Source organism: Notothenia coriiceps, unplaced genomic scaffold, assembly GCF_000735185.1.
Source record: "Notothenia coriiceps isolate Sejong01 unplaced genomic scaffold, NC01 NC01_scaffold00038535, whole genome shotgun sequence".
In the NCBI taxonomy this organism is placed as follows: domain Eukaryota; kingdom Metazoa; phylum Chordata; class Actinopteri; order Perciformes; family Nototheniidae; genus Notothenia; species Notothenia coriiceps.
The window spans coordinates 181,587-194,987 of NW_011371236.1; the positions used below are offsets into that span (position 1 = coordinate 181,587).

The 13,401-nt window shown below is 41.6% G+C and overlaps 1 protein-coding gene across 1 annotated transcript in view; it reads left to right on the forward strand.

Moving 5' to 3' along the window:
- The window catches only part of arap1 (ArfGAP with RhoGAP domain, ankyrin repeat and PH domain 1), a 38,201-nt gene extending 33,549 nt beyond the window's left edge, over window positions 1–4,652 (forward strand). The window contains exons 28-31 of the mRNA XM_010797869.1: window positions 216–279; window positions 630–788; window positions 2,414–2,451; window positions 3,349–4,652. Of these exons, the coding sequence (XP_010796171.1) occupies window positions 216–279; window positions 630–788; window positions 2,414–2,434 (244 nt within the window). The 3' untranslated portion in view covers window positions 2,435–2,451; window positions 3,349–4,652. The remainder of the gene's footprint in view (window positions 1–215; window positions 280–629; window positions 789–2,413; window positions 2,452–3,348) is intronic.
- Window positions 4,653–13,401: the final 8,749 nt, after the last annotated feature.

Here is a 13,401-nt window from a genome sequence, read left to right on the forward strand (position 1 = left end):
TCCCCCCCCCCCCCCCCCTCTTTCTTCTGGTGCCTTTTTCTTAATGCCCCTCAGACCCTGGATGTCTCTCCGACTTCTTCTCCCCCTGGACCACACACACACAACACACACACACACACACACACACACATCTATATATATTCTGTATTCACACAAGACCTCCTATTTTTATCACACCGTCTCCCTCACTTCATCACTCCTTTATTGATTTGCAGGTATCTCTGCTGTGACACCCAGACAGAAATGAGGGAATGGTATGCTACTCTTCTCAGCATCCAGGTGCGTTTTCTCACGGATACACACACACACACACACACACACACACACACACACACTCACACTCACACACAATATGCTGAAAGGCCTCGTTAACTGAATATAGGGACATTCTGTGGCTCAATTTAGAAATTCTGAATCTCAAATGTATTGCTGTTTTTTTCCACTTGTCAATAATCTTTAAGACATTTAAAAAACGTATGGCCGTCCTTAGCATCAGGGTTAATGCAGTAATATTAGATTAATTTGACCTCAACAAGATACTGCCATTTGATATGTTTTAGAATGGTTTCCTGCTGATAGTAATGTAATGTAAAATCTCTCCCTCTGTCCGTGTCCCCTCCTTATTAAAGTATGATGGCAACGTTTGGCCTCAGGACGGACTCCAGCTGACACGAGTAAGCCGCGTGTTGCCGGATACGCGTCACGGTAATGTGTCACTGATACCGCTGCGTGGCAGTGAGAATGAGATGCGGAACAGCGTGGCAGCTTTCAGCCAAGACCCGCTTGCTGTGAGTGAACCTACCAATCACGGGGACTAATCCGAGACCAACCAGGAAGCTGAATGTAAAGCTCCTGGCTCATCAGCGACATTCATGCTGAACAGGCGCTCACAATCCTCAATGTCACAGAAGAGTGAACCAAATTGCACCGAGTGTGTGCTAGTTTTGTAATGTGTACTTTACATTTGAAAAACAGAAGTTTATTGAAAATTGGACTTAGTTTAAATATTTGAGACGAATAATTGGGCCTGGCAGTTGTAAAAACATGCAAATTCTATTGTTTTTCAATATTCGTCTTATCTTTTTGGTCTTCACTTTTGCAAAGAGTTTGGGATTAGACCTGTTCAGAATAAATAATCTCTGTTCAATGATTCATCTTTGATTTAAAATCAAACATCATCTGAGTTCTCAAACTTGGTGTTTTTTTCCTCCAAAATTAGACTATAGGGCACTCCCTTGATGTGTTTCCGAGAAAAGAAATGACTCATTTGTGTCTGAGTCTCAACATCTTTAAGAATTCAGATGATGTGAAGAAGAGTAGACAGCTGCATCTTCATGTAGTGGGAGGTTTGGACTGAGAACCAACAAAACAGTCATTCTGGCGCGGCTCTGCCAAAGCATTGCTCTAAAACATCCAGGAAACAACATAAACAAAGGAAAACACATTTCTCCTGTGCCCGAGAGGAACACAAATTCAACTCATGCCCACAGGCAATTTGGTCATCACTGTGTTTCACAGCTCTGCTGCCCTATCAGCGTACAGAGTTGTAAACTTGGCAAGAGTTTGACAAATATAATACCTCTTGGTTTGTTGGACTACATTTCAAGTGCACTGACATTACACCAGACTTGTTCAACAACATCAGTATCACCCTCGCCATCTGTTCTCCTATTTCCATCCAAATCGAGTGCAGCCATCCAAAATAATTCACTGTACACTCAGTCTCTGTGGTATGAGACCAAATGCCCACAATATGAGGATGCAGTGGTCTCTTCCTGCTGTTTCTGTAGCATCACATTCCCCTCAATAGTTTACCACTGACTGCAGCAGCACATAATAATGCAGTCTGAAGTTACTTCAAATGGCACAAACACAATTCCTGGGTTGTTGTTGCCTTTCAGATATTTGCTATCGATCCTCGTCTTTTCAATACACTGAGAAGACGAGGATTGTGGGAGAAGGTGTGATTGCTTTGGTGATGGGGCAGCAGCTGGATTTATGGCGGATGTTTGTGTATGTTGGAGTGGGGGTGGAGGGGGCTGTATATTAATATGGCCAATTTTCACTGTGAAGTGAAAGAGTAAATATGGAACGCTGACCTTGTTTGTCAGTGTCAATGTGTGTGTGAGAGAAATAGAGAGAGAGGATGGTTCACTGCTCCTGATTATCTCTCTCTTGAATATTATGTTATTTGTTGAGACTTTCGAATGTTGATCACTTATTCACCACTCTCTTTCCTCTCACACTCTAACAAGCCTTTTTCTACAGACTTCTCTTGGGGTTCAGACATAACATCAACACCTGCCTGTATCTTAATGTAGTCCATTTCTCTCCTGTATTTTAGCCCGTCACCATCTTCACCCCTCACTGTGTGTCCCTCTCTGTCATAACCACACTGTTGTTTATCTTTCAGCTGTTTAGAGATGTTCGATAATTGTCGCTGCAAGAAAGGTATGAACATTTAAAAAAGTTTGATTTATGTCAGATCTATATTCTGTGTGAGCTGCAACAAGCTAATTGGTTGATTTAAACATGCAAGTCTTCACAATAAAACCAGTGAATGTGGGTAAATGACGTAGATGGGAAATTAGGCTCTTACAAATATGTCTGTTTATTATACTATACCTATAGGCTATAGCTAATGCAATTCAATATTAATATAAATAGTCCAGCTACAAAAAAAACACAGTGAGTTGACAACTGAAACATTGCTCTCCTTTTAGTTAAAAAGTACTCCAGAGGCAGAAAAGTAAATAAAGATTATTCTGCTATGGCTCATCATTTATGCCTTTGTGAATATTATACTGTGCTGAAATTGGTGAATACATTGAATTGTAATTGAATAATTTATCATATATGTAACTGAACAAGCAGAAATTAGCTGGTCTAAACTTTTGAAATGTGAGGAAAATGTATGGACAGATACATTAGTAAAGAAAACAATAGTTGGATTCAACCAATATACTGTACAGCTGATTTAGCTATATACGAATATGGAAAAATAGAGATGTCCACTGAAGTTGACACTTGAAGTTTGATTGACAGAGAAAGCTTTAGGCTGGTTTGTCGCATTATCTGTCCGGCTGTCTATCTGCTCTCTTGACAACTGCTTATTGAGTCCACATCTTGTCTGCAGTTGGTTGCCATGGTTTCGAGACAGGTAGTCTGGATGAAAAAATGTGATTTGACCTTTCAGGGGATAAAGTGTGAAACTGGTTTAAGGTGCAGGGATGATGGCTGGGATATGTTAGTGTGACTCAGTATTTTGTATCTCAGTCTGCTGTAACACATTAAAAAGAGTACGATTTGACAGCACTTTGGCTAACTGTGGATTTCTGTCTTCTGAAGGGCCGACGGTCAGCCTCAGATGACCTACGTCATCTTTCCGCCAATGTAATGGCCAGATTGACGGACAGTGTGTGTGGATTATCGCCTGATACTGCCATCTGCTCATTCTGGGTATGAACTGGACCAAAAAGAACAGACAATGAGGATGACATGTAAAATATAACCGACGCTGGTGTCCCTGCACAAATGAATTGTACGTGACTTGATGTACAGAAGCAGCAGCTGGGAGCGGTGGCACTCAAAATCAAAGAGTGACATTATGATGGACTACAATCACTCGCTTCCTAATCGATGTCCGACAAGACTGCCCCCTCTGTTCCTCTGCTTCCATTGGTCAGCGGCATGTGACTCAATCCCTGAATTGCATTATGGGACAAAAGCATGAAGAACATGCTGAGAAAAATGTTTAATGTATTTAGAAAAGACTTACAGTAGTGGGGATATTCTAGGCACTAGCATCAAGTGCTTGGCAATGTTTAAATAGTTTATTACTTGCATTTGTAGCTGAATATGATTTATAAGTTTTTTTTATTTGAGCTCTTTTTCTGTACTATTGCTCATGAATTGTCAGGATAACCCTGCAGTTCAAAATTAAATATTTGCTATTGTAAGCAAAGCTGATGTCACAGGTGACCTGATTCTGTCCAGGGTTTGTTCCACTGGGACCAAGACTGAGACATGAGCGGTGATGGATACTGTCTGTTACTCCATTTGCCTGTACTGCACAAAAACATGGTCACTGGCATATTTGGCTCGTGTCCATTTGTCTGCATAATGTGGACCAGAATATGTGAACGTGTGCATTTGTGAATTGTTTCTGATGAGGAATGAAGGAAGAGGAGGTATGAGCTAAAAGAGTTGAGGGCTAAATAGCCTTTGATTAACACTGTTTGAATATGTGATTAAATAGGATAAGCAATTGGTTTAGTATTGTCCTTTTAATCTGATTCAAGCACCTTAAATATATCACATTTCAAACCATAATCACTTATTCCAAACATTGTTCTGTGCTTTGGCCTAATACCTAATATTTTATGTTTCCGCTGTCTTAATCCTCAGCACTGCATCCTCTCTTTTTTCTAGATATACAGAATAAATATACATACATCGGCAGATTTGTCATTAACCAGCAGTATTTATGAAGTTTTAGTTTATACATTTGTCACATTGCAATTCAAAATGTATTTTTATGTCTAGAATCTTTGCAGGAGCATGTTATTCTAGTTTGTTCGTCCAAACAGTGCAGGATTTCCTTTGAAACATCTGTAATACAAGAAAACATTAAAGTGCATTATAATCGTTTACCTTTCTTTCAACTTGGGTCCAAACTAGGGTTGCAAAATTCCAGGAATTTTCAAAGATGGAAACTTTCCATGGGAATTTACGGGAATACACGGGAATAAACTGGACATTTTCAAAATTGAAGGTGGGTTCTTCGTAGGGAACTTAAATATAGTTGGGGAAAGTATATTTTAGCATAATGTTGACTAAAACAAACCGATGCCATTCAAGTACACTTCCATATCCATGCCATTCCTCAATCACATGCACATACTGTAGCATACTGCTTACTGCATTGCTATTGAGACCACACCCCCTCACTGTGCATTCCTCCATCACATGCAAGGATGATTTCTAGAAGTCATATTTAACTCAACATTCATGTTTTGTTCTTTAATGAAACAAATGATTGTTCGATAAAATAATTAAAACTTGTTCTGTTCTACTTAGAAATAAATCTGTTGAAATGTCATGTTTTTTTAAATGTATCATTTTGCATGGATGTTTTCTTATGACAAAACACATTTTTTTATATTTATGCTTGGATATGATAACAATTCGATTACATTAGCCTCAATTCCAAGTTAGTTCCCATCAATTCCCATAATTCCCATTATTCCCATGGAAATGTACCAGAAATGTTCCGCCCCTTTGCAACCCTAGTCCAAACTCGTATACATTTTCTCAGAAGGAGAGCCATGAAACAATCTCTATAAACTGTATTAAGTGGCAACAGAGCCTTAACAGCGAGTTTTACCAACTTGTGTGCCACCTGTTGCAAAGACAGCAGAGGACGCTAGATGCTGTGCTAGTGAGAAACTCAGTTGTTTAGATAAATGTTTGGTTTAAGCGCAGTTAAATACGTGTCCACGCAGTTTCTGTGTGTATGAGTCTGTATATCGTTAGCTACCCTGTGAAGTAACGTAAATACACTACAGAAAGTGTTCCTTCCCCTCCATTCACTTTTGTCATTATTCTTTGTTTTCTACATTGAATCAAAGTGGATTAATCATACAGTAGGCCTAAGTCCTTTATTTACATGGATCAAGAGACAATTAGGTACAAATATGAAGCGCAAAATACTTGTTGCATTAGTTTTCAGTCCTTTTAAATCAACCAGCACTGTCAAGTTGTATGATAAACGTTTTGGGATGAAATTAAGGTTCAGACTGTTCTACAAAGTTTATTTTACATCATCGCTAAAAACAAAATGTAGACCTTTCTGATACAGTTGTATTTAGCAAAGATCGTTTTTACACCTGGGATACTAACACATGTTTTCACTTTTGTGACATCTAAAATCACTTGCCATAGAAAGTGGACGTTTATCTATTATTAACAATATGTATGTTTTTATATAATGTGTATTATATCGATACGTTGAAGTGTCACTCTCAGATCATTGTCTAAACCTGCTTAGTACTTCTGTGATTCGATGTTGTAAAACAATGGTTTAGAATAAAAGTCCAACAGGGGCCGATGAATACTTTTTATAAGCAGTATATATTTTGTCACTCTCTTCGTCTTTTCTTATTCTGTTTCTCAGCATTTGACTGATTTTGCATCTATGAAACTCTAATAAACACATTCAGCTAGTTTTGTGTGTGCATATTATATTGTTCTGGCCATGGTAAATCGTTTGGTCACAAAGTTCCCATTACTCATGAGGAGGTTACCGGCCTCCAGCTCTGCTTTGCCCTTACGGTAATCCACTTGTTTTTCCTCAATGCTTTTATGAAATGTATGTGCAGACACATACACATTCAAACTTGAATGTGCCCTACAGGGAAAATGTTAACATATACACATTAATGTATGTACACACAAATATATAGGGGCAGGAACTTTTGCGATGCCTGTGGGTTTCATGTCATGTCATGCTCCATCCAGGAACTGGAAGCCTATACATATGCTTCGAGGAAAAATGTCAGGAGTGTGTGTGTGTGTGTGTGTGGGTTGAGCACAGTGATTATAGGGAGAGCCCAGAGGAGGTGTCCTTGCTGTGTGTGTGTGTGTGTGTGTGTGTGTGTGTGTGTGTGTGTGTGAGTCACAGTAGTCCACCAGCTTTATGTTCATTCTTATAAGCAAAGCTGACGCATCGGGGTCACTCTGTACCTAGAGACACACACCGTAGGACCTCGCGAGGGTCTTACACGCAGGAGACCTTCACCGTACCATTCACATGCACATTTACCAAAATAGCCTTTACTACATAGGTCAGAGCAACAGTTGCGTAAGGCAGAGTGGTGACGCCAGATGAGGGTGGTTCAGAGAAGGGCTACGATTGTAAATGAGCCTCAGGGGCGTGTCAGGGCCTGCTGAGTGTCAGGGTGGGCCGACTGCCGAGACCTGCAGCCCACCTGACAGCTCCCAAAAATAAAGTGTACGTTTTCAGTGAGCACAGTGTGCTACAAATCGGGACACAGACAAACAAACGGGGGGGACAATGGCAGCGACCATTCTCCCACAGAAATCTGGACACCCACCTGTGTGAACCAATCTCCTTCATTTCCACTCAAGAGCACACGTCAACAAACACAGCATGAGCAGCAGCACACATGGAGGCTTCTCTAATAAGAAGTTGGAGGAAAACTTCATAGCTAGATACAGTGGGGCAAAAAAGTATTTAGTCAGCCACCAATTGTGCAAGTTCTCCAACTTAAAAAGATGAGAGAGGCCTGTAATTTTCATCCTAGGTACACTTCAAATATGAGACAGAATGGGGGGAAAGAATCCAGGAAATCACATTGGAGGATTTTTAATGAATTAATTGGTAAATTCCTCGGTAAAATAAGTATTTGGTCACCTAAAAACAAACAAGATTTCTGGCTCTCACAGACCTGTAACTTCTCTTCTTTAAGAGCTCCTCTGTCCTCCACTTGTTAACTGTATTCAATGGCACCTGTTTGAACTCGTTATCAGTATTAAAGACACCTGTCCACAACCTCAAACAGTCACACTCCAAACTCACTATGGCCCCAGAGACCAAGAGCCTGTCAAAGGACACCAGAAAACTAAATGTAACCTGCAGCCAGGGCTGGCGAGAGACTGAATCTGCAATAGGTATAGCCAGCTTGGTGTGAGAAATCAAATCTGTGGGAGCAATTATATTAGAAAATGGAAGACATACAAGACCACTGATAATCTCCTCGATCTGGGGCTCAACGCAAGATCCTCCCCCCCGTGGGTCAAAATGATCACAAGAACGGTGCTAGCAAAAATCCCAGAACCAACACGGTGGGGACCTGTCAAATGACCTGCAGACGAGCTGGCGCGACCAAGTAACAAAAGGCTAGCTATCAGTAACACACTACGCCGCCAGGAGACTCAAATCCTGCAGTGCCAGACTTGTCTCCCTGCTTAAGCACGTACATGTCCAGGCCCGTCTGAAGTTTGCTAGAGAGCATTTAGATGATCCAGAAAGGATTGTGAGATGTCATACATGGCTCTAGTATTGACACCCCCTACAAACTACCTCCACTTTTTCACACATATACATACAACAACTAGTCCGATCTGTTTGAGGAGAAAGAATGCTGAGTTGGCATCCAAAGAACACCATACCTACTGTGAAACACCTTGGGCTCGTTGGAATCACCTCCTCTTGTCTCTTGCGGTGGTCTTGTTCTGACTGCCAAAAGGGACCATGAAACAGGACCAGGCGCGAGGTTTTCCTGAGTTAATATGGAAAGAAGAATAAGCTTTCGAGGTTATTTCAATGTGAGAAGTCGGGGAATAAGAAGGAGGAGGTATTGAGATATGAGCAACCTGCCTTCCATCTAATCTATAGGTGCACTTGTATATGACCAGGGATATTTCATTCGGACAGCGTCTGTATCAGCATGAGCATGCCCATATATCTCTATTCGCGCTTCCTGCATCGTTGCCTGTCGGTCGAGGCTTTCATACCGATCACGCTGCGCGCGAGATTGGTCTCGTACGTATATGTCACCTTCAAGGCACTCATGGTGGTCCAACTAGCAGCGAGTCTCCTCTATGTAGAGTCTCAACCCGCTATACGAATATATCTCGTCTCTGCGCGCAGACGGTCCCTTGAGAGTATTGATTTGAAATTAAGTCTTGTGTTAGCTTCTATTCGCCGCAAAAGCCCTTCTATGTCTACTCAAACATCACTTGCGCGCGCCTCTCACACACGCAGGAGATGTCCCATTCTGCATGCGCTCGGGAGTATTCGCGCGGTTACACCAAACAATATCTCGAGCACAGTGTGTTGCGCATACCCTCGCATGCCTCACCATCGCAAATTCACGTCTTACTCTGTGGCATGCTTTTCTGTTATTGTCTTCTCTCCCCTCACCTTTGGTGCCCCTGGTTCCTTCCACACAACGCGTAACCTAACAAAGTAATGAGTTGAACTTTTGTTATTGAGCAAATACTTATTTCTCCCAACCCATCCCGTACATTAGTTGATGATGCTATTGCAACTATAGTGAGATAAGCCTCTGAGGAGTGATAATCAGTGAGATATTCACTGAGATATTGTTCTCATTTTTTCTCTCACTGCTTGTTATCCTGCCTTGCGATGTATGATAACGTAGGGTAAAGAGATACCAAGATAAAAAAAAGGACAATGGAGGATGGGAAGAGAGTACACAGAGGCCCCATCCCTCTCATCTTTTTAAGTGGGAGAACTTGCACAATAATAATAACAACACTGACTAGGACAAATCTGAGCTCATGTTGCACCGAGCAGTATAGTTGGATAGACAGAGGCAGACATCGAGACGAGCATGTGGAAGGGCAATAAGACGGAAAATTCTATTTATATTGGTTATGACCGTATAAAGCCATCACCTGGTAACATCCAGATCTGACTTAGTATTTGTGTCACACATAGCAATGTCATCCTCGTGCTACTCTGTGTATAGTTATAGATCGCTTGACACTCTCTAAGCGAGAGAGAGAAAGGACTTCGTCTCATGTCTATATGCACCAACCAGCACGCAAACATGATACATCTTGCATGCTCATCTTTCATTTATTCCAATCTAACATTATACTGTAATCTGCAGGGTTAAGTTTGAGGTGTTTCGTACACCACCGTTTGGCATCAATCTAGACATTGTCTTTAGTCTGATACAATGGAGGCTGTGAACTGTCCTGAACTTGTTCCCAGACTCCTGTGCAGGTCGATAAGTAGAGGAGGCTTGGAGAAAATGAAATTTTTGACCCAAAAGCTTGTTTTTGTGTGACAGTCAAAAACGCTTGCTGGAAGCATCTTGAGAAGAGTTGTCTTGCTACAGTTAGAGTCTGTCGGTCATGTTGAGCAAAGAGCTATAGACATACACGTGCTATGAGTAACATCACAAATGTAGTCACAAAGACTTAACGAAAGACATGTATAGAAGCCAACTAGGCGTAGTGCCACCTAGGCCTTACCCACACAGTCCAAGAAATAATCTTACACATACACACTCAGTCTTCTACTAATGGTCTTCAACCTATATACTCTAGATCTGTCACATGGCCGCATTATTCTTAGCATACACACAGTTTCCAGTCCTTTGTTCCCAAGCCAGAGTCTAAGCAGGCTGCTACTGTTGCTTCAACATTTATCGTACAACCCGCGTGACACTAACCCAATTCACTTACTAACTCTCACCAAGAAAGCAAACTGTCAAAAATGTGCCAAACTATTGGCTTCAAATGTGTCTACAATATGTCATAGAACACATATAGGTCAGGATAAATGAAGTATTTGCTGAAAAATTAAAGGAACATATTGGCGAGTGTTACGGGAATTTTTTTTCTTCAATTTCATCTGTTTTTGTTGTATATTTGTTTGTGTCTTGAATATCGTTTGTTACTAGCTGCCAGAGGACACAAACAAACATGACGAAAGAAGCAAAGCGTAATCAAACAGACGGCAGATGCAATGAGATGCTGGGCGGGCCTGAGATGAAAAAAGGACCAAAGTAAGCTGCACATCAAAACGCTCAGAAGTGATATTTGGTCCCTCTCGCCTCCTTTAAGGGCAGGCTAGTCATTTGTTGCTTGATTGACTGTGCAGAAACGGAGGAGGAGCGATAGCAGTTACCACATGGGGACGCAGGAGTGAGGCTTTTTCCCTTTATTTTCTCCCCTTGAAGGACGGCAAGTAAATTGGTGATAAACTGAGGGGAGGGGTCGCTGGAAGGGGCGGAAAATCAGACGCTCCAGCAAGACGGCTTTCGCAGACTAAGAAGCGGCCATGCAGATAGTGTGCGTGTGTGTGTTGGTGTGTGTGTGTGTGATGTGTGTGTGTGTGTTTGTGTGTGTGTGTGGTGTGTGTAGCGTGTTGTGTGTGTGTGTGTGTGTGTGTGTGTGGTGTGTGTGTGTGTGTGTGTGTGTGTGTGTGTGTGTGTGTGTGTGTGTGTGTGTGTGTGTGTGCGTGTGGTGTGTGTGAGTTGAGGGGGCAACAAAAGGAGAGAAGACAACATATGAATCGATGTGGAGAGTTTTTGTGTTTAACACAGTCATGCTGGAGGTGACTGAGACATGGGTGTTAATGACATAGAATAAAAAGGAAAGTGTTCGGATGAATTGCATCCCGCCAGCGAGATACGGCTCCGTGTGGCACTGCAAAGCCATCAAACCTTTTTAGCGATCACACAAGTTTATCTCCAACTCGCATTTGTATTAGGGCAGCCTGCTGGATAGGGCTTTGGGGAATATCAGTGGCCCACTCCAACACACATCTAGTGGGGCAAACACCGAGGGTATACAGCTGGGATCAGAAAAGCATTATTGTGGTGTCAGGACAAAGTGAGTAAGAAGACGCTATAATACAATCACCTCCGTTGTGCTATTTTATTTAAATGTTCCTTATCAAGATTTAAAAGCCTCCTCAGAGAAGCTCTACTGTATGTTCTTTACATTTCATCGTAAGGATCAGTGAGTAAGCGACAGCGCAGCGCTAGTGTGTGCTGTGCGTGTGTGTGTAGTGTGTGTGTGTGTGGTGTGTGTGTGGTGTGTGTGTCGTGTGTGTGTGTGTGTGTGTGTGTGTGTGTGTGTGTGTGTGTGTGTGTGTGTGTGTTCTGTGTTGGTTGCAATGCAGTGTCAGATGGCTGCTCAAAAAACCTACAGCAGAATATTGCAATTATCGCGAGATTTGAGCATCACGATATTGAGTGTGTCGCGATGTTGACAAAGAATATATGATCGTGTTCAATAAATTCCACCTGGGCCTGTAATATCGCAAAAAAATGAAAATCCAGGTTTTTTTTCACTGAATTCAAACTGCCAAGAATCCAACGCTTTCAGACTTCGCGAGAGTCGTCTCTAGTCCATGTCCGTTACAGATCATTTATATAGAGGTGTCTTCTGAGTTAATGGTATTCCCGCTTTGGGGTCCAGTTCCACTTTCGCGTTTGTTATTCTCATGTTTTAAGATATAAAAATGTTATTTTTGTTGATCGAAAGTCTTTGAGGAGAGCGTAGTCTATTTGTGCGTTTCTTCAATTGCGTATGAACTCTACACAATCTTTACCCACACCCTTAGTAAGAATTGATCATGTACACGCATCTGATGAGGCTTTAGATCTAAATTTCTAGCAGACCAATAATATTCAAGTAAGTCGGAGTTGTCTGATATCGAAGCCCTCATATTCATTTGACGTGTTCTTCCCTTTTGAACGCGTTTACGCAAATCGTCCAACCTGATCTCAATTTCCATCAGGACGACATTCTATACGTCATGGTTCGCTACACGCTCGGAGATGTGTCTCTCTGGTTGCTTGGCGTTTACAATATCGCGCCGCGAGACCAAAAGCAAAACTCCAGAAAGCCCACGCTCACCTCATCAGGTCCTGTATGTATGCCTGGCCAGAATTTTGCACTACCACACAAACGTTGTCACTGTCTAAGCACGACGGCTCATACTGTATTTATCTTCTAATAATTCATTTAAATATAGCTGCTTTAATCAGAGCAGTAAGGTAAAGAATTAGACCATGTGATCATCGTGTGTTCGTAGTATCAAGCTTGCGCCAAAGAGGTAACACTGACATGAGCGTCAGAGTTTTTTTTGCATTAAGGCCTTTTCCTTCTCTTCTTATGACAGTTAGAACACAGAGTCTAGATGCCAATCGCTCTCTGATTGAAGAAGCCTGGTCAGGGAAGCATTTAATAGATGGTGATGGAGAACGTGGGCACCAAGGTTTAGAGGGGGCCAGAAGCGGTGTCAACTTCTGAGCAAGCTTTGTTTTTTCATTGTCTCCTCAAAATAAACCTTGTCCCTTATACCTGTAGTCTGAACATCATGAAGACATGGGCTCTGTCATGTAGCCAGTCAACTTATTTATGGGCGTTATGCAAAAAAAAACCCTGCTAATTACAGTCACATGGAATCTTTTAAAGGCTATATAGAGAGAATACGTGTTAAGTAAGGGATAAGTGTTATTCTTGTTTGGCAGAGATTAAGGGCTAGAAATAGAGACCCATGGCAACAGAATGTCCTGTATGAGAAATTGAATCAGGGGACATTGCAGTAAAAACGGTGCTATCTTGACATTGTTGTAATACCAAAGCTATAGGTAAATATGTAGCAAAACATATCATGATCACAATTTAAAAATAATTTTAATCTTAAAAGAGCAAACAGGACTAGGGGAATACGCTAAATATAAGCTGACGATGGGAGACGAGCAAGATCTGAAGGCTTGGATTGCTTGGCAGTTCTGAATTCAGTGAAAAACCCTGGGATTATATTTTCTTGGAATTAAGTGCCCCTAGTGGAATTTTTGAAACCATCCTATATTCTTTGTCAACATC